At 37.0% G+C, this 20919-nt stretch overlaps 1 protein-coding gene across 11 annotated transcripts in view; it reads left to right on the forward strand.

The window, feature by feature from the left end:
- PPP2R2C (protein phosphatase 2 regulatory subunit Bgamma) overlaps positions 1-20919 on the forward strand; it is a 204105-nt gene that overhangs the window by 142902 nt on the left and 40284 nt on the right. For all 11 annotated transcript variants that reach the window (XM_030032710.1, XM_030032884.1, XM_030033143.2 and 8 more), the window contains 4 exons: positions 919-1016; positions 1625-1790; positions 5992-6104; positions 7797-7974. In XM_030032710.1, the coding sequence (XP_029888570.1) occupies positions 919-1016; positions 1625-1790; positions 5992-6104; positions 7797-7974 (555 nt within the window). The remainder of the gene's footprint in view (positions 1-918; positions 1017-1624; positions 1791-5991; positions 6105-7796; positions 7975-20919) is intronic.

Raw genomic sequence — 20919 nt, forward strand, 5'->3', positions numbered from 1 at the left:
TGATTGTATATATGATGGCTTCTTAATTTACTATTGCACTAGGCATTTTAATTTAAATTATGCTAATAGTGTAGGATTAACTGTGGATTATGATTCTAGCATTTACTGTCATACAAGCAGAAGAACCAGTTCTTTTGCTTGTACAGTCTCTTTCTCCCTTCTCATCCGGATGTATAGTAATTTGTACTCAAGGCTGGCCTCAGGTTTTGATGAGGTTTCTTGTTTAAGCTGATGCAATTGCTTAGGGAAAGGGAATTGTTGAAAATTAGAAAAAGAAGAGACTGGGATCTTTTTATCTTCTGATGACACATTTTTATGGTGCTGAAATGATTTACCCAAAATGATTATTTGAATGGGCTCTTGGAGCATTGCACAGTGAGCTGTTCTGGTTTTGCCTTCATTCTTCTGTGGTAGGACAGACTACACGTACTTTGCTTTTGCACTCTTGGTTCAAGCACATATTTGAGAAAACTAGTGCTAGGGTGTTATATAAAAACCCTCATAAAGGGTGAAGAATGAATAATACATGCAACAGGACTGAGATGTTATGTTGGTCCTTGCTAGAGGAAATAGCAGGAGGCCAATGCTGTTGCTATCTCCAGTACTGAAAAAAGCTTTGAAGTGGCCTGAGATTGCTCTTCTTGAAGCATAACCTCTCCAGAGATCTCCTCTACTCCCAAACTGCAGATGTGCTGGAAACACAAATTTGCCTCGTTATGTTTGCATTTATTTCTTTGTGTAGCAATCTCAGATTGTAATGGCATGCAGCCTGTTTTCATTAGTGACTTGCTGTTGAATTCATCTGTATTCCTTCAAATCCCTCATTTGTTCCATTTTTTGTGGAGTGCTTGATATTTCTAATGGCTTTGTGTTGTAGTAGCAGTCTAAAATCTGCCTTTTTTCTCTTTTTCCCTCCAGCTGATATTATTTCTACAGTTGAGTTCAACCACACTGGAGAACTGCTGGCTACTGGTGACAAGGGGGGTCGGGTTGTTATATTCCAAAGGGAACCTGAGGTATGTGAGTTGCCAATGTAGTCCTTAATAGCTTGCTAAAACCCGGCTTTATTTTTAATACTTTAACTGGATCTAACTAACAAACTTGTTTATAATCTCAAGATTCGGTAAAACAGAATGTCACCTCTTTGGAGAGGAAGTGAAAGAGGGTAAGGACCTTTTACTGGGAAGTTTGATGTCCCAAACAAAACTGTTTCAAAGCTCCAAAATTCTAAGCTAAGAAAGAAGAAGATTGTTTTTGGTTTACTTCTACATTGTTTTAATAGCTTTTGTCTGTTTGATGGAACCATTCCATTTAAAACAATGCCTTTGCTGTGATAACTTCATCTCACCTTCAACTCAGTCCATCTGCAGTAGCTTTTGTAGAAGGCTTTCCTGACTAATTAACATTTCTTCAAAAATTCTGCCTTTTATTAAATGTTGCTTCAATACTTACAGGAAATTTCATTCCTGTAGAAACAAATCTGTCAATATCATGTTTTAAATGAGAAATGAAATTGCATTTTCAATATTTTTATATTTATAAGTCTGCTTATACACCTTTCCTAAGAGATGGAGATATATTGCCATCATAAACCACATGTTTTTGTTGTTCTTATTCTCCATAGAGTAAAAATGAGCCTTACAGTCAGGGGGAGTACAATGTTTACAGCACTTTCCAGAGCCATGAACCTGAATTTGATTATCTGAAGAGCTTGGAAATAGAAGAAAAAATAAACAAGATCAAGTGGTTACCACAGCAAAATGCAGCTCACTCACTTTTATCGACAAATGGTAAGATAGATGAGAGTATATAGGACATATCAGCATTTTGCCCTTGTGCATTTTAGTGCTGACTGTATTTATTTGTTCATTTTAATCTATTGTTTTAGTAATTTCCTCTTTCAGAGTTTACCAAGACTGTCATACTGACTCTGATATCTGTTATGTATTTTATTCATAGTCATAGGGTGTTTCCTATTGACTATCCATAGACATTTAGAGAACTATCCATTTTTGCTATTAATGTGCAGTGCTATCCTGAAATAATTTTGTGACAAAGGTATGGCCTTACTCAGCAGCTGTGTTTCACTGGGGATTTAGAATTTTCTCTGCTGTGTTTGTCATAACTTTTATTCTTTGTAGATGTGTAAACGAATGTAGGTGAGAGATGAATTTCTTTTTCTTTTCATTCATTATCATCAGAATGGTTTATTTAAGTTCCAAAGAGTTACACAAATCTTTGGAAGGCAGTAGGAATAATAATAGGATATTGATACTGATTCATCTTTCTAACATGCTTAAGGCCTATTGATTAAAAAAATGCAGTATAATTGCTAAGAGGGGATATGCAGATGTGACATAGGAGGAAGAAACTGAATGGAGCCTAACATGCAGAAGTGTCATTTAGGAAACAATTGGACACCCACAACCTTTATTACTGCTGGTGATGCATGAGACAAAAATATCCAATTTTAAGTCTTAGATCTCATTGTAATCAGAAAATACTTTTTCTTCTAGAAGTTTGTGCGTAATTGGGAATTGCTGATAGAAAAATAGTATAATCTCACCTTTGGGAATTGACACTTTAGGGCAAAGTGATTACTTCCAGTTAAAATTTATAGCAATAAATAGTATTTACATTAATTCACAGTAGATAGCAAATTATTTTATGTTTTGCAGTCTGTTTTCCTTGAAGTTGTCTTTTGACTTTTTGGAGGCACTGTTACAATATTTAAAATGAAACATATCTGTTATAGCTAGGTGATTTGTGCTGATTTAGTGATTAATTAAGCTAATTATGAAGTTTGAAAGTTTACTTTTGCACTTCTCCCTCGATCAAAATATCCCTTCTACTTCAGATAACTTTAGGTGCGGCTTCTTCCAAGTGCATGATACAAAAGCAGACTATTAAAAGTAAACCTCTCCCTTTTAATTTTAAAGTTTGTTTTTGGAAACACTGAGGAATACAGCTGAATCCTCAGATATGCTGCTTTTACAGTTGTCCTAATAGACCTTTATATCAGTTTTCTGGTTGATATTAATATGGGAGGGGACAAAGGAAGAAATAATCAGTCTTAGTGTTGTTGTGGGCTAATCCAGCTGCAGCCAACACTGAGCAAGCCCAGGACCTGGCAAAATACTTTGGTCTCTGTTTTTCCCCCTTCTTAATTCTGGAGCATCCCGGCAGACCTCGTTATGGTGAGAACAGAAGTGGTACCACTGGCATAGCCTTTGGATTTTGGCTTTGAATTACAAAACATTCTTGTGTGCCAAGGAGGATTCCTAGCTTCCTGGCACAGAAGGGTTGAAGTCTGAAGATTCACCTCTTGGCATACTCCTAAAGATGGTTTGAACTTTAGGATACAGAAGGTCCATGTTGAATTTCTTGCTGTCTCACAGATTACCTGTGAGAAGTCATTGACAATGTATATCAATTCCATGCCTATAAAAAGGGATAATAGTATTTTCCCTAACTTATAAAGAATGAAGGCATTACCTGTCACACATGCTCATGCTGGGCAGGTTGTAGAAACATCTTGAGTACTGGTTTATATTTACTGATTTCTGAGCCTGATATGTTAATGCAATTTTTGATATTTTGTCTCTGTAGTTTAGGATCTAAAGCACAGTTTTGGTCAGAAAAATGAGAACTGTGAAACAGCATCCTTTCTTGCCACAGGCACAGGTAGACAGTGCCCATCAAATTTGCTGGAAGGAGCATCCCTCTGTTAGGGAACATGAGGGGACAGTCTGTCTAAATCTCACGCTCAATATATGAGTCTTGACAGGTCTGCACCTGCCCAAATCTGCTTCCGTCCTTCTAAGGACGACTTTTGTCTGAGGCTGTTTCTGCATAGGTCACCTCTCTCAGAGGGGATCTTGATTCCTTCCCAGTTCACATGTTACCAACAAGTCATCAGCTAAGCTTTGATTGCAGTGTCTTAATTAACGGAGGCAGAAGGAAACCACCAAGGCTTTCAAATTCCACTGTGGATTTGTAGTGCTTGCAGTTAGCAAATTTCTGGCTTGCACTGTAAACTGAACTGATTTTGTAGTATAATAATAAATTATTAGGATTCATTTGTATCCTTTGTACCAGAATATATTGGGGCCACTTTCGATGTGAGCTACATAGGGTAGATCAGAATTTGGCCCATACAGATCCTTTCATATGAGGATTTCAGACTACTTACCAGACATTAATTAATTTAAACTTCACAACACCCTTGAGACTGAATGAATACTGAACCTCACAGAGATGTTTCTGTATTTTGCAAAATACAAGCATGCTTAGGATTTCTAGGGAGTTTTTAAAGTCCAGAGGCAGGTGAAGGAGAAGAAAAACAACAAGTGTTACCCATAACCGCTAATAAAATAGTTTTCACACAGGAAAGGGATAGGTTTATCAATAGCAGTCAAGTCCAACAACAGAAAATAGTTTGTGTTTTTTCTTATAATTCATTTTACAATTGCTGTATTTATAAATTTTAGAATAGATAAGCAGGAATGTGCTGTTTACATGTAATAAAAATCCCAAGTGCATGACATGGCCTACATGTATTTTTATTAATTACTTAACGTGACCGATACAAGTGAAATGTATTGAATATTTAAATGGAGCTTTTTAGTTGCAGATTGAACTAACCTCTTGTTCTGTAGATTGATCAATTGTAATATTTTTGTTGCTTGAAAATTAGCGTATCAATATTGTTAGGAGATGCATAACAGTAGAAACATTCAGAGTAGTGGAGGTATTGATTTTGAAACAGAAAAAGGTCAAAGTTAAAGTTGCTATAGAAATGCAAAGTGATTCATGTATTCATATATTCTGCCTTTAAAATGATTTGTGCTAGCATTTGAAAGAAGTATTTGGATCAGCTACACTGGGGAAAGAATTATGCTCTGCTATGTGCTTGGGGAAAGAGGGGTAAAGGAAGAAAGCAGGACAAAATCAGAAATGATGCAGGAACTGAGGTTAATGACAGTTGTGGTGGCAGCTAAAGTGCAGAAGCTTTGGAAGGGCTTTGGCTGATCCATGAACAGATGCATGAAACAACTGTTAGAAGCTTGGGGACAGAGATTTTTTCAGGAGAAGAGTTGACATTGATTTGTCAGCCTAGGGAGTGTCAGGGTTGGCAGGTTGGGTGCATGACCAGACTGGGAGTGGACGATCAATGTTAGGGAAATCTGCAGCTTCAGCTACTACAAAAACAAGGACAAACTCCATCTGAAATGTTTAACACTTCTATTTATTGGCTTCAGAGGCTCTTTGCTAAACAAGAGGTATTCTTATGCTATCATCATATGCTTCACCCATCATGAAGAAGGGAGAGTTTAGGTTTAATTCCATTCCATGTAAGATTAATATATTTTTCTCCCCACTTCTTTCTCTTACCCTTACAACACAATTCTCTCAGGTTTTTTTCTTAGTTATTTTTCAGCTGCTTTCCCTTAGGAGGGAGAAATGTCTCATTTTTCACACAGCCTTTCATCTGCCGGAGCTCCTGATGTTACACCAATACACCACTGCCCATTCCTTTTCCACAATGGGCCAGGCAGGTATCATTGGTCGGTCTGTCTACTCCATGCTCTTCTTGTGCTGTTCATAAGTAACCTAGCAAACTGGCTTTAATATCAAGATTATTTCCTTGCAAAGTCAAATTGTCAAACTGAGCTTCAGCAGTGAGCATTGAGTGGTTTTGGCTGCTCCACCTGCAAACTGCCAAGTTGGATACAAGAGCAGTGTGTGCTCTACGTGGTCTGTCAGCTGCCAGGAACCTCTGACTCGGTTTGAAGGTATGGGATGTGCTTTATAAGTATTTTTTCTGTTGGGAACATTTTCTGGATGTGCAAAATTAAGTGACCCAGACTGTTTCAGCACAGGACTTATCTAAACCAGGGTGTAGAAACTTCTTTAAGGAATGTATTCTGAAAGGTGAGTAACCACATTCAGGATTCCTATGCTGACAGTTGTTTGTCTTTTCTTTTAAAGATAAAACAATCAAGTTATGGAAAATTACTGAAAGAGATAAGAGACCAGAGGGGTACAACTTAAAAGATGAAGAAGGAAAACTTAAAGATCTTTCTACAGTAACATCACTGCAGGTAAGCTGCTGTCTTTGTGCAAAATCCAGTTGTTTCTGCACGAAGAAGGTAGTCATGGGTACTAACTCATTAAAAAATTTAAATATGTATCTAATGCTAAGCATATATATGATTATTCTCATTGAAGTTTTAGCTGACTGATAATGATCTTGAATCTGTCACACATTTTCAAGTCACAAATGCTTTATGGTACAGTGACCAACACAAATGTGTTTAGACAGTTTATGTCAGTTTTATTCTTCCTGATAAAATTCTCTCAGCATGACTTAACGTACTTTCACACAGGATTCTTTAGCCTGGTGTGCTGGAAGCATTCTACTTGTAATTAATGTTAAACCTTGTTCTTGCCTCATTCAGAGCAACTGAGATTAAAGACAGTACACCAAATTTCAGTCTCAACTTTATTTCAGTAGTGTAAAAGAATTATCTCTTATCTGAAGAGTGGGATTTGCAGTAGTGTGTTCTCCAGTGAATGTGAGGTTCTGCACTGCTGAACAGATGCAGTCATGGAACTCATATAAGCGTGTATGATAACATAATAGATTTTTGCTCTCAGACTTTAATGGCTGAATTCACTCCAGGTATTTTGGCAAAGGAAGTGGCTAAAGGTTAGAACTGGAAGGCTATGTTGTATAAATGCTAATATTTCTTTATTATTAAAAACAAACAGAAAACCCCCACCTCAAAACAAACCAATATTGTCTATTGTGAAAAAAGCCTCCAAAGTGTAAAGATGACTACATTAATGGAATATTTATCTATTCTATATGATTAGGCAAACAAAACCTTTCTGGATTGCTTATAGTCTGAGATTCAAAGGCGGAGTGAACCATTGTTTTATTCCTTTAGTGGCAAGCTAAACTCAAAGCTTTAACTTCTCTGTGTTTCTCTTTAAACTATCTTGTGGATTGATAGTGGATATCTTGTGGATAGATTGTTTCTGATGCATGTTCAACATCGAATAGTCCCAATCATGGACTACAGCCTTACAGTGTTTAATGCTTTACCAATAGGGAATAAATCGACAGTGTCTAGTTATTGAAGCATGACATTGAAGTGACAAGGGAAGGGAAATAATGAGGGCGCAATGATGAGTGATAGTCTGTGGTCTTGGCTTTTCAGGAGTATGTGTGTATGTACAGTATGTCAATACGCATGTTGGCTTTGTTTTCCAAGACTTTGTTTATTATGTTTTGCTGAGATTGTAACATTTTCACCACTTGACTTCTTTGAAAGAGACATCAAGTAGCAAAAGAAATTCTGTAAGTGATTTACAACTAACAGCAAACTCTTTAGCAAAAGCAAAATACTAGGACTTCACTGCTTTTCAGAGCCAGAGCTTCCTGCATATGTGGGACAGTAGCTCCTGCTGTGGGACTGGCTTGTTCTGTGGCAGCTGCTAGTGCCTCCCTTTCCACACTCCAGGCTTTCCAGTGCTTCCCTTCCTACAGTACAGGCTTTCCATTGCTCTGCCTGGCTCTCCGTGGCTCTCCTGTCTCGCCCTTCCTCCTTGGCAGGGATGGCCTTGCCCAGCAATTCATCCATGGGGAGATTCAGCTTGCATACACTGTCAAGAAGTTTTATGATGTCACAGTCTTTGAATGCTTGCTCTCCATTGAAACTCTCATCATCCTAGCAAAACAAATTTAAAATCTTACTCCCTTTCTGGTTTGTGTTTTGTTTTTTTGGCAGGTGCCTGTATTGAAACCTATGGATTTGATGGTAGAAGTTACTCCCCGGAGAATCTTTGCTAATGGTCACACCTATCATGTCAACTCAATATCTGTCAACAGTGACTGTGAGACATACATGTCAGCAGATGATCTCAGGATTAACCTCTGGCATTTAGCAATCACAGATAGGAGCTTCAGTATCCTTTATTGTGGTTCCTTGCTCAGAGTTCATAGTATTACTGGGGATTAAGAGAGCTGTTTTAAAATATTTTTTTTCTGCAGATTTTAAAATATACCTTTACTTATCAGAATCCCTGCAGTATTTTTAACAGAAAATGCTCAGATATCATAAGAGACAGCTAAGAGTTTGCAAAAACCAGGGAATTTTATGTGAAAAATAAAAGTCTTGAAGTTGGTTCATGACAAGTAAATAGGAAACTGATGCCAGCTGAATGATAACTATCCACCTGACTAGAATACTCTATACTGTTATTTCCTGAAGACATTTCACGCTGAGCTACTCCACCTTGTTTTGCTGAAAGGTCAGTCCTTACCCTGACCATGCCCCCTGTTCTCCATCATCCTGCTTCCCAGAACCCCAGTGCCTGAGATGTGCACAGTTTGGGGGTAAGGCTCAGCTGCTTTGTGTGAGTTGTGTCTGTGATTAACGCAGTCTTTGCTGTATCAAGTGCTGGCATCATCCCGAAAGCTGTGTTGTGGGATCATTCCAGTCATCTGTGAGGCTGCCCCTTGTACTGCAACAGGGTGGCTTGGAGGAGGAGCAAAAGAAAATGTGGCCAAGAAAAGTGATTTTCTGTGTTTTGCAGAACATAAAGGGACCAGTAAGAAGACAGACAAGTCATGGGGCCGGCTCAGAATGTTGTGTTCCTTTGGTGATTTCTTTTTAAGACCCTTATAATTTGTATGAGGGACTGTTAGACATCAAAGTGAAATTGTCGTACTGGGGGCAAATTCCTAAAAGAAAGCACCAATGTGACGGGGTGTTCTCCCTGTCTCTGGTGATTGTTTATATTTCTTCCTTCATAGGCCAGATCATCTGTGGAGCTTAACTCATGCTATGTTAATGTCACAGGAAGCATTTTCATTAAATCAAACAGCTCTTAATGTCCTTAAAAAACTGCCTTTGCAGGATCAAGTGACCGGTGGCTTTACCCTGGGGATGGTAGGGAATATCTCCTCAATTTGTTTCCGAACTCATATTCTTTTTCTGTCTTTCACCTGTCTAGATTAAGCAAGCTAAATAGTGCCCTCTTTAATATGATTGTTTATATAGGACCAATTTAGATGTGATTCTTCAAAGTCCAGCTATGTCTGCCTTTGATACCAAGAAACTGTACTTCCATCCTTTAGTAAGAGAGAACAGAGTGGGAAAATTGTTTGCCAGCACGCCTATATGGAGTAGCAGCATGGCTCCTGACAGCGTCCTCCTCACTGTAGCTTCACCCTCCAGTCTTTGTCCTTGACACTTTTATACATGGCTACTGTGTGTTCTCCTCTACTGTGTATCCTCCTCTTTCTTCTAAAGCAGAGCAGTGAGTCAAACCAAGCACAGCAATCTCTGTATGTCTGTGTATGATAACCAGGTCACATTCCAGAATACTTATGCAAGAGAAGTCTTTGCTTTTGGCGATGACTTTTATTCTGTTAAAAGCTGTTTTATAAACTATGGATTGCCAAGAGAAATGTTTCTGACAAATTTTTAAAAAAACAAATAAATAGTTATTATATTTCGTGAGGATGATTCAAATTCTACCAGTATAATAGGAAAGAGCTGAAAAACAGACTTAGTCTTACGATCGTATCTACTGCCATATGTCTTGATGGAACAACATGGATAGCAAAATTATTTGAGATTGAATAAGTATTTAGGATGTTATTGCTTCTACTCCTGTATGTTCAACTGCTATATTCGGTGATAGCTGCGTGGACTCTGTTTCAAGCATTAGCACACTCCTGTCGTTGAATATTTACTGATAAAAAGTGTTTTAGAGTTTCTGACTGAATCATTGATTTAACTCTTAAAACATGATACAATTTATAGTAGCATGCTCAATTTCTGAGTATGTTCTAAGAGAGATGATGAGGGGGAAATTAAGAGTGTGTTTCTGAGTTTTAGGATAAGAAACTTTTCCTGTATCTGAGGCAGTGGCTTTGGGATACTTACATGGATGACTTTGGGATAATTGGATTTCTATCATGGATTGGGATACAGATATTGCTGCTTCTTTTAGATACAAGCCAGATCATCAGGCAGATTACTTTTACTTAATTCTTTGATAAACAGAAAAGTTGAGATAGGTGTTCCAAAAGAAGGTGACATAGGTACATATTGCTCATATTGGTGAATTAACTGGGAGACCACAATAACTGGAAGGACGGGATGAGTAAGTTAAACTTGCATCAGTCTTTCCACAGGTATCTTTTGTCCATATAGAGTCCTGTAAGCCCTTGTAAAATTGCAGGGGCATGTTTTCCACTAGATTTCAACATCTGTCCCATAAAGAAACTGCATTTCTGTCCTACAGAAAACCCAGTTACATAAAACGCTCCTGGAAGTAGGTGAGCTTCTGGTAAAAACATTGGGTGTGCCAGTTGCAATTAGGACTAGACATATTAAGATGAAAAGATTCTGCCAAGCAAACAGTTTAAATTATAAATGAATGTTGCTGGGCTTAGTCCCTTCTGCAACACACTGAGGGGGTCAGGCAGGAGGAAGCTCAGGCAGTTTTAAAAATGCTTGCTTCACATCTTTTTACTAGATGCAAAATGGAAATGAAGCATCTTGCTGTTTCACATGCAAGATTTGATTCCTTGAAATACATGTTTAAAACAATAAATAGAAAACATTTTGGTTTGAAGTGGAATTTGTTAATAAGGGATCTGGCAGTGATGTGTATTTGTCTTTCTCCTTTCCCTCAGAGGCAGCACTGCTACATATAATGAACTACAATCTGTTTACCCAAGAGGCTGGTTGTGACAATGGCACAAACAACAAATACAGTGGTAGAGTTTCTGGACATTCAGCTCATGTTTGAACATCTTTACAAATTGCATGGGAAACGCTGGAGAAAGAAAGGGTTAGCAGCGGTATGCTAGGGTGTTTTTCACGTAAAGTACTTTGTCTTGTAGAATTTTATTTGACAACAGTTGGGTTATAACCATTATTTCAGCAGTTTTACAAATCAGTGAGAATTCTTCCTTTCTTTGAAAATGAAAAGACAAAGCAATGCAGATCTTAAGTTAATTGTCCTTCTATCTCCTTTGAAAGATAGTTTAAATCAGCTTTGCAGAATTTGACCAGAATATTTGCCTTAGGTAAAGCCGTAGGCAAATAAAATACAATTAGTGGTTTTCTGGTTTGCTTTTGTATAAGCATAAATGCTAACTGGGGTAAAAAGCAGAAAAGTGAGTTTTATGCTATGGCTGTGTAAATTTTCATGAAGAATATGCAAGACTTCGATACATTGCTTCCCACTTGCAAGCAGATTTGCTCAGTATCATTTGGACAGGAGGAGGCAAGGGAGAGGAGGAGGTGAGAGAAAAGGAAGGGGGAAGGTCAGCTGGTAAATAATTGCACATACGAGGCTTTGCTTCGCTAAAAGGTTTAATGTGTTTAGTTGTGTTATGGAGAATGAGAGTCAGTGTCCTCAATTATAGATTATATTCTTCACTGGAAAAGAAGTGAGGTAAAGGTTGCTGTATTTGTTAATGTTCGGTCTGAAATGGCTTAGCAGTGTTGCCCATAGCTTAAGCCTTTAGATAAGTCATCTTGGATGTAGTAAATGAGAAAACAGGACTGCTGGAAGCATACTGATAAGGCTTACTTCACATCAGCAGCAATCTTTGGACTATCTAGCTGTACTAAATATTCTTTATGAGAACGTATTTGGATTGCTCACAGAACTATGTAGCTCATAGCACTTGAACTCCCTTCATTTCCTGGTAGCACACTATTTCACTCTAGAGGCTGTCATGGCATTGCTATGGAAACAACATCACCGTTTCCAACATGTACTCATCTTGAGACTCATCTTGACTAAAATACTCATTTCTCAGTCAGATCAATATAGTCCAGGGTTATCCTGTTTTAATAAAAAATTCTTTCTTCCATGCCCCCAAAGGGTTAAGCTAATTAGCAAATCACCATAGGGCCATAGTCTAATGTATTCCAGTATTTGAAGCATAACAAGGATAGTCAGATCGTTAGGCACTGTATCTTGGGGAAATTAATTTACTTAAGAAGTAAACAACAAAAAAGAAAAGAAATAGAAAAACTAAAATAACATGGTACATTGATGGAGACCAAGTCTGTGGCAGCCCATTGTGCACCTGAATATAGGGCATATAGTGCTCTGGGAGCAGCCCCCAGGCTAGGGAAAATAGCCAGCCTTAACAAATTCCTGTTACCTGCCTTAGTGCTAAGCATTTGAATGCTAAACTGAAAGCAAATCTGCAATATTGTCTTGGCATTTGTAGAGCTGTAAGCTGGCAAATTTATGCCCTTGAGTGAGATAAGGTTGTTTCTATAAAAATTCCTCAGCCAGGATGACTGTGCACAAGCTGTGTGCACAAGGATGCATTTTCTGAGCTCTCAAAAAAATGCTTTTACTGCATGACAACCTGCTGCCACCCCCACCTGCAGCACTGTTTTCCTCAGGCATACACCTCCTGTTTGGAGAGACGGCAGACATTATTTCTCTTCCTTTGAGAGCTCTGTGTAATACATTTTAGCACTTCCTATTCTAGCAAGAAAGTCTGCCAGTCTGTATCATATATTTGAAAGGTATATATTATACCATGGAGTCATAGTCTAGCTGAATTACTACTAGCAACATTTGAGTAGCTTTTCCTCAAATTTGTGGTGTTCTTTTATTGTTTACTTCCCAGAGTCTTTTCTTTTCCCACATGAGTTGTCTCTCTCTCTCCTTTAAAGGAGAATGAAGGCATCTGCAAAGCTAAAATCAGGTCTGTAAGTTATAAGTAGAGGATTGCAGAGGTACTGTGTACCCTGTTTTCATGGTTTGGTGAGCTCTTTTAAAGTGTAATTATTGAGAAATGGTTGCTTTGTTTTTCTCATGAAAACACTCCTACCTGAATAACTGAGGGGAAAAAAGCTATATTCAACAAGCTGATTAGATTCTGGATTGACATAATGCACTCTTTAGTCTCCACTTTTTTCAGCAGGAGGATACTGGCCTTCTAGTAAAAATAAGAGTTGACAGTAGTAAAAATAAAGATTTTGACACCTAACTCACATCTGAGTATTGTCAGCTGGAGGTTTTATGTGGATTTTGATAAATGTACTCTAATTTGAGGTAAACTACTAGAAATGCTGACTAAGGGCTCCAGCATCTGATCTTGCGAAGCCATGGGGAAGAACAGTCCGTTGAGGAAAAAGGATAAAAAATAAAAAAGAAGAAATTCTATTGCATGACACTTGTGAATACACAAAGTTCACATCAAGTATCCGTAGCAACTGTAAGGTCCTTTGCTGCCTTGCCATTTCTCATCTGCTGATAATTGCATTGTGAACTGGTCATGATAGAGATCTTTCCTCCTCTTTATTACTGAAGTGCTTGACATACTTTAACACAATTAAATACTTTGCAATAAAAATATATTAAAATAATTGTAATGAATTTCTGAGGTTAGTCAGTCTTAGCCCTACTTTATACTCAGTTAACAAAGACTGTTAAAGCCAAATAGGTTTGCTGGACTTTCAACCCAGAATCTGAATGCTGCCTGGTGAGATACCACTTTCTATTACTTCCATCCAAACTCTTAATTCTGCATTAGATAAAGTGGCAAACTGCTCAGGAGAGAGAAATCCTGTAAAAAAGGTAACAGAGATGAAGAAATGGTAGGAAAATGGTTTCATTTTGGGAAAAAAGTCAGTGTATCTTTGGTCTGTAGAGATCTGTTAACTGTCAGAATGCAATGGGATGGAATTTCGCTGAACACCAACAGAGGTTTTTTGCTAGGGATCACTTGCTTTAATGGACAGAGAAAAACAATGTAGTGTTTTTAAAAAAATATATGACAATTCTAACATTGCAAAAGGTAATCAGAAACAAAAACTTTGTTGTCTGCTGAAATGAATCTTTACATTGTCAATGCTTAGCATTTAATCATTTGGTGATGAATTTAGGAAAAGGGTTGTAGTACCTAAGCCTGCTTATCTCTCCCAAGAATTTTCCATTTCAGTTACTCTTATCTGAAGCTGTGGAAAAGTTTTTCATTTGAAAAATGACTATACTAGATGGAAATTCGTGGTTATCCATTTAGCAATGATTAGCGATTAATTTCAGGTTGGTTTTAAGTGATCTGATTTTTGAAGCTCTGCAAAATGGCAGTTTCCATTGACTTTGCCTGTTAACTTTTGGGTTTGAGATCTTTCAGCTTAGAGTATTTGTGCATTAAAAATAAATTATTTTGAAATTACCTATGCAACTGTAGGTACCAAATCACTCGGTAACTTGAGGATCATTCAACTGGTGTAGTTCAGTATTTAGTTTTGCTAAGATGTAATTAATAGATTGGCAGCAGGTACTGTAGTTCTTATATAGTTCTTATTCCTAATGCTGAGTATTTCTGTGTCAGCAAAGCACCATACATGTGAGTGGCAACAGATTGTAGGTCATAAACCAAGGCTCAGGAATAGGAACAAGCTCAAGCGTAAAGCTTATAAAGTGCTGCTGATGGGACCACAATAAAGTGCTATCCTGTATACATATGATGGTGCCTAAGGGTTACTTAGGAGAATTCTTGAAATCCTGAAAAATAGTCCCTCATTTCTGGAAAGATTCTTTGCATTAAGTAGTATAAGCAATTCATACCATCTTTTTCAGATGCCCCAAAAAACTAGAAGATAAAGTTCTGTTTTGTAGGGAGGCCTGAGATGTCTTTCATATCTGACTAGAGTTTTCATGCTTTTTCCATACTGACTTAAAGTTTAACAAATACATCAAGTTTATAAATGGTTACCTGAGTTGGGCTCTTCCGTACAGTATTTTTGGGCTTTTTCAATTAGTATTGTGGACCTGGAAAAGCAAGTATGACTATACTGTTTGATCTGACTACAGTGGTTACTGAAGAGAAAAGAAGGATGTTTTGCTACTGTCAAGGTAAAGTACATATACGTTATTTCTTGTCTAAAGTGCTGACCCACCCAAATTCTGATGTTCTCCTTTTATTTCCGTCTTGGTGGGCTTATTCAGAAATAAATCCTTGATTGCATGAAAGTAAAAAACACTTTGTGTTTTCTTTAGTTGTTGGGAGGACTTCCTCATTGTGCTGAGAAGTTCACAACTAATGGTATCTGAAATAAACCCCACTGGAAGTCAAGATGCAGATTTGTAGTCAGGTGGGTTTAGAATAGCTTGAATTTCCAAATATCAAGTTTTTGCATCATCCCAGGACATCCAAGAACTAGGAGGGTGACTGAATCTTTGTTAGCCAATGTAAGAGCTAAAGTAAATTTAATCAGTATTTTTGGAGGCAAAAAAGATATAGCGAAATGCATTTTGGCCTCTTTTGTATTTTTTCCATGCATCAATTTGCATTTACTTTATAAGGTGTTTGTAGCATTAAGCCTCAAACTGCACTGGTTTAAACGAAGTACAGTAACCACTTTATGTTAAAATATTAATTACATGCCACACCTTACCTGTGTGTACAAGCAAAGCTAGGCAGAGTTCCAATGTCAAATTGTGTATGCACTGTAAAAAGAATATTTTACTATACATTAAACTGGAGAAAGACAGCTCTCAACAGAATAAAACCCAATCATTTTAATGGAGCTGTTGAGCAGCATTACAAGATATCAATGATCAAATAAAACCTGGTTTTTCTTTAAACTGTTTTAGATTCTGTAGGGGTCCACCCTAATTGGTTGTGTAATACTAGATAAATAATAATTAAGAAGAATATAAAAGGAGGAAAGAATTCTCTGACTGCTAGACTGGGGACCACGCTGGCTCCGTGGGTGTGTAATTAAACAATGCATCAGGCACCTGTTCTTTGTAACCACTGTAGTCAAATGTGGCATAAAGTAAAGAATTTTGAGCTTTAAACAAAATATCTCATGTGACCACCAGAATAAGGATTTTAGAAATGTGGTAGCTGGGAAAGTCCTTGATGTGTGGTTTTGCTGCCTGTTAGGAACAATGCAGTAGGGATTCTTTTATTAAAATCACACAAGAAATGTTTTTAGTGTCAATTGAGGAATAAAATTAGTAAATAGGAAAGTATGTGTAACTGTAAGTTGTCATCACCTCTGAACTGTATAGAATCCTGCAAGTAAATGGAGCCTTTCATGAACTCTCAACAGACTCATTTGTAAGAAAAATTCTGTGTGTCCCTAGTGCAAAGTGCCAAGAGAGAACTGCATTTCTAGGATCGCCTAAATGACTTTGTCTTGTAGACACTAACATAGATACAGCTTCTACAACAGGCATTGAATTGGTTCTTCTGCTTCTGTTGAGGTAAAACTATGTCCAGTTTGGACTCAACATTATTTCTGATGTGGTCATCACCTATTGTAGAATATCTTATTTGAGTACAGTTTTTAAGCTTTTCAGAGCAGGAACAGTTGTGTGTTTATATGTTATCTGTGCAAATTGCAGTCTTTATAACTAACTGCTATAATTCAAATAATATATAATAATTATAGCAGTAAGGCTGTGTGAGTAGGGACTATAAGGACCTTAAGGATGATTTGTTTTCAAGAAATACAGAGAAGTATCAGCATCTTTTAGGAGACTTAAAGTCCAAATTTAGGGAGCTCTGAAAACCATGAATAATTTTGGAAAAGTGGTCTTTCAAGACTTTGGTTTTGTTTCTTGCCAGAGGACACTTTATGATCCTTGTCGGAAACAATTGCTTTTTAACTATTCTCATCACCATAAATTGACTCCTATCTTAGGAATTTGACTATCAGCCAGTCAGAGAGAACAGGATGACAGAGCACATCTGATAGCCAAAGGAGCGATATCAGAGCTAGTTAAACAGTATTTTAGCGTTGGATCACTGACTGAGACCCTCCTGCCATACAGCTGAAATGTACGTTGCAGCAAAAGCAAACAATACATGGCTGGAGTGTCAGATATCAGTGTCTTCAGGGCATGGATAGTGCTATGAAAATATTCCCTATCTAGCTGTCCTCCAAAAACAAATGAATTGGAAGAGTTGAGCCTGGCTGTGAAAAACTAATTATAGCTGAGGCCTTTGCATTCTTGGCAAAGACCAGTCTCTTCCTTTTTCGGAAGTTGCTTTTAAAGAAGTTAATTTAAGGTGATTTGAGCATAGCTATAGCCTTGGGATAATTACTGCACTGCAGATTTATTGTTTAATAAAAATATTAATTTGTTAATCAGAATACATAATATTCTCACTTATCACTCCTGTCCATACGCAACTTGAATGAATAAGTATGTGATTATGTTATCCTTTTAATGGATTTCTTTATCTAACCCTCTGTCTTTTCTAATGCAGTTGTCCCCATATAGAGACCCATACCCATTATTTAGTTGCTGCAGAGGTAAGGAAAAACATAGCCAGAGGCATTAAAATACTCTTGGTATAGTGAATTGCAAAAAGGAAAAATAAAATTGAATGGAGTTGCAGCAAATGATAAAGAATAGTGTGAAATCCTGAGCCTGTAAAAGCCATTTCAGAACTCTTTAGTAGTACATTAAACAACAGCACTGGGATTTCACTGTATTCATGTGTTTGTAGAGTTATCTAGGCAATGCAACTGTAGAAAGTACTTAGAATTTTACAATAGGTGCAAAGATGTCTTTTCACAGATCTCCATAGAGCCACTTGCTTTCCAATTTAATTGGGACTGTTAGTCTTCTAATTGTAGCAAACAAGTTACTATTTTGTACCAGGGATGCCCTTTAAAATATCATTATCTCAAGCTTTCTCAAGTTTATTGCTATTGAAGAGAGGAAGAGCACTTAATAGAGCTGAAATGAATGTTAGCACCACCAGCCAGATTTCCTTTTTCACCCTAGTGGTTTATTCCATTAGAATTTTCAGGTTTTATCCAGAATCTGAGATCCTTAGCAAAGAGGGACTTGTGAAGTATAGCAAGGAGTATTAAATTACACGTAAAGGGTCACATCACAGAGCTGATACTCAGCTAACTAGCATTGATATTTTAGTGTAATGTGGCTGCAGTCAATGAAGTTATTCCTGTGGAAATGGGTAACAGGATTCAGTCCAAGATTTATTGTCCTACTAATTTTATTTCTTCAGTTGATGAGTTTTAATCAGTATGGTGTCATTGTGGAAGCTTTTAAATTGCATGCTTCTGTTTCCCTCTGGATTAATTTCTCATTGAAGCGTTTTAAAAATGAGCCATTCTCTATTGTCACAGGTGCAGGTGGTGTATCCAACTTGAAAAACATGTATTATGAATTTATTGAAAGTTAGACAAAAAAACCATTCACACAGTTTTAGGTACAATTATACGAAAAGATAATGTATAAATAATTTAATCAGCTCTGCCAGAGGGGAGAATTCTCTTAAATGAGTCTAATTATTCTCGTTCCCATGTGAGTTTGGACTTGAAATTAACCTTGCAAAGCGCAATCTTTCGCAGAGTATTAACATAAAGAAGAAGAAAATATAACTTGCTTTGCTCATTGGCTAAAATCTTTTAACTTGAAGAGCATTCTATACAAGAACAGCAATGTCATAAAAATGCTCACACGGTCATCTCAGGTATTGTAAATCTTTCAGTCTGTACCTCTGTGTTCTGTGTGAGTCTTTAAAACCTGAGACCGTGGAAGATTTCTCACTATTGAAGTAGCCAGGGTACTTCTCATTAATGTAGATATTTCTCTCTTTCCTGTTGTTATAATACACAGTCAAGGACTGCACTTTAGTAGTGCCGTTGCATGTGAAATTGCAGGAGTTAAGGGAGGTCGCTTTTAGGGCCTTTGGAATAGAAATGGTCTGTAAATAAAGGCAATATTAACTTTAACAAAGTTACAACACCAGAGTTAAGAATAAGTCTATTTTGACTGTTTTCATACTGACTACAAGCTATGTGACTTGTCTGGAATCAATGTTCTGAAAGCACATCAAGCAAACAAACAGGCAGACAGCTGTGAATATTGAACCCCTTTGTCTTGGAGAATAATATTGGTGTTTCAAACTCCTGGAATCTATATTTCTCTGCCATGCTTAGAGACCAAGCTGATGGGCACTTTGTAAATCCTTTCATATAAATTAAGCAACTAGATAATAAGTCCTGCCAAAAGGTTTTCATCAGGTGTCTTATATAATTTAATATAGATGATTTGGAAAACTTTCACTATGGAGATTCTCAGGAATCTGTTCCTCATTTTCATTCTCACATTGCTCGTGTTCAGAGATTTCTTGGCAGTGCTAAGTTAGTTGCAGTCAGAAATATCAGTATAAATTCTGAATGTAAGCCTTTATTGGTATTTTTAAAGTACTATTTTTCAGAAGTATCTGGGTATTTTTGAAGATACTTTTATTTGACTACTTCCATAACAAACATGCAGGGAAGGGGAGAGCGTTATGCTCTAGAAGACACTTGTAGCTAGCTGGATTTTGCAAAAAATTAGTCCTTTGTGATTTGAATTGTAACTTCAGTTAAAATACGGAATTTTTCTACTCTACTGGGGTACAAATACTGTTGTATTGGAGTTTTCTGAAAGGTATATGGAGGAATAAATTGCATATTGGGAAAGAAAAATCACCACCAAAATAGTCTAAAGAGTCTATACCTTCCAGCTGGAAGTTCTGTGTCTGCCTTTTAATAGGCAGATCTTCCTCAGCTGCATGGGATTTTAATAATTATCAAGAAGAAATTTCTTGATGGTATTACCTGTTAGTGCATGTTAGTGCATAGGTTATTCATTTTTAAAAAAAAAAAAAAAAAAAAAAAAAGGACATTTATCTCTTCTTTCCAAGTTATATGGGAAACAATCCCTGGCTACTTGTTAGATGGAGTTTAGGAAGTTATATATGTTGTATTTCTCTGTACTACCAGGGACTGGATTCAGCAAACCAAGTAGATCCCTCTCAGTTCTCTTTTAAACATCTCATTGATTTCAGGAAAGAAGGATTGTGAATGATGAGATGATATTGCTTTAGTTTATAATTGATCCTTGCCTTATTATGTTGGAGTTGCACCCTTATCTTGGAACCCTTGCTAGTATGGTGCCACTTATCATACTACATAGAACAGTGCTGCCTAAGAGAAGCTGAGCTAGGTGACTTAATAGGTCTCTTCTATTAATAATTTATATGTACCTGAGGATCTTCTGGTATTTATGTTCTAAATGTAATGTTAAGCATCCCACAATAGTTTTGGACAAATCATAATTAATTAATATGCAAATATATCAACTAAATGTGACTTTGCAGCCTTTCAGTGATTGAGTTCTATACACAGAAAAAACGCAGATGTGCATTTACAAAGGCAGGTCTTCCTCTATTGACTCATCCACTTAATTTTGCTCTCAGCTGTGTATATGCAGATAATTATTTCTTTGCTCTTGAAAATTTGAATGTGCATGTGGTTGTGGCTAAAGCAGGCATGTGACTGTCTACAGATGAAAATGTGGGTGTTCTGTTCTAAAGAACAAGCCAAAAGTTCATTTCTTAAATAAAGTAAAATTTTCTAGTATCTACTTCTAAATTCATTATTCTCTAAGTAAATTAATGGGTGCAATGTATATGAACAGGCCTATCTATGAGAAAGTTTGGACATGACTTGCACCATTTTAAATACTCTCTTTCCTAGCAGTGCTATTCTAAGCTTTCAACGCTTATTCAAATGTTGCAGCTACTCCATAGACAGTTTCTGTTATATATTGGATTTGTTTTTCTTCAACTCGCATACAGCAAAGTCTGTGACATTTACTGAATGTATGGCAGTAAAAGCAATTTCCTAAAATTTGACTGTACATTTAAAAGATGTTGATTCTTTTTTCAAGTATTATTTGCATAATGGAGACTTGGGGTTTCATTGCTGCTTTCCGATTTTTTTCTGTTGACATAATAGGAATGTAAAGTAATTGTGATGTTACAAAGATCAGAATGAGATCTGTCAAATTCAGAAGGAGTCTTTAGATTGGTCT

Source organism: Aquila chrysaetos, chromosome 1 (genome assembly GCF_900496995.4).
Source record: "Aquila chrysaetos chrysaetos chromosome 1, bAquChr1.4, whole genome shotgun sequence".
Taxonomy (NCBI): domain Eukaryota; kingdom Metazoa; phylum Chordata; class Aves; order Accipitriformes; family Accipitridae; genus Aquila; species Aquila chrysaetos.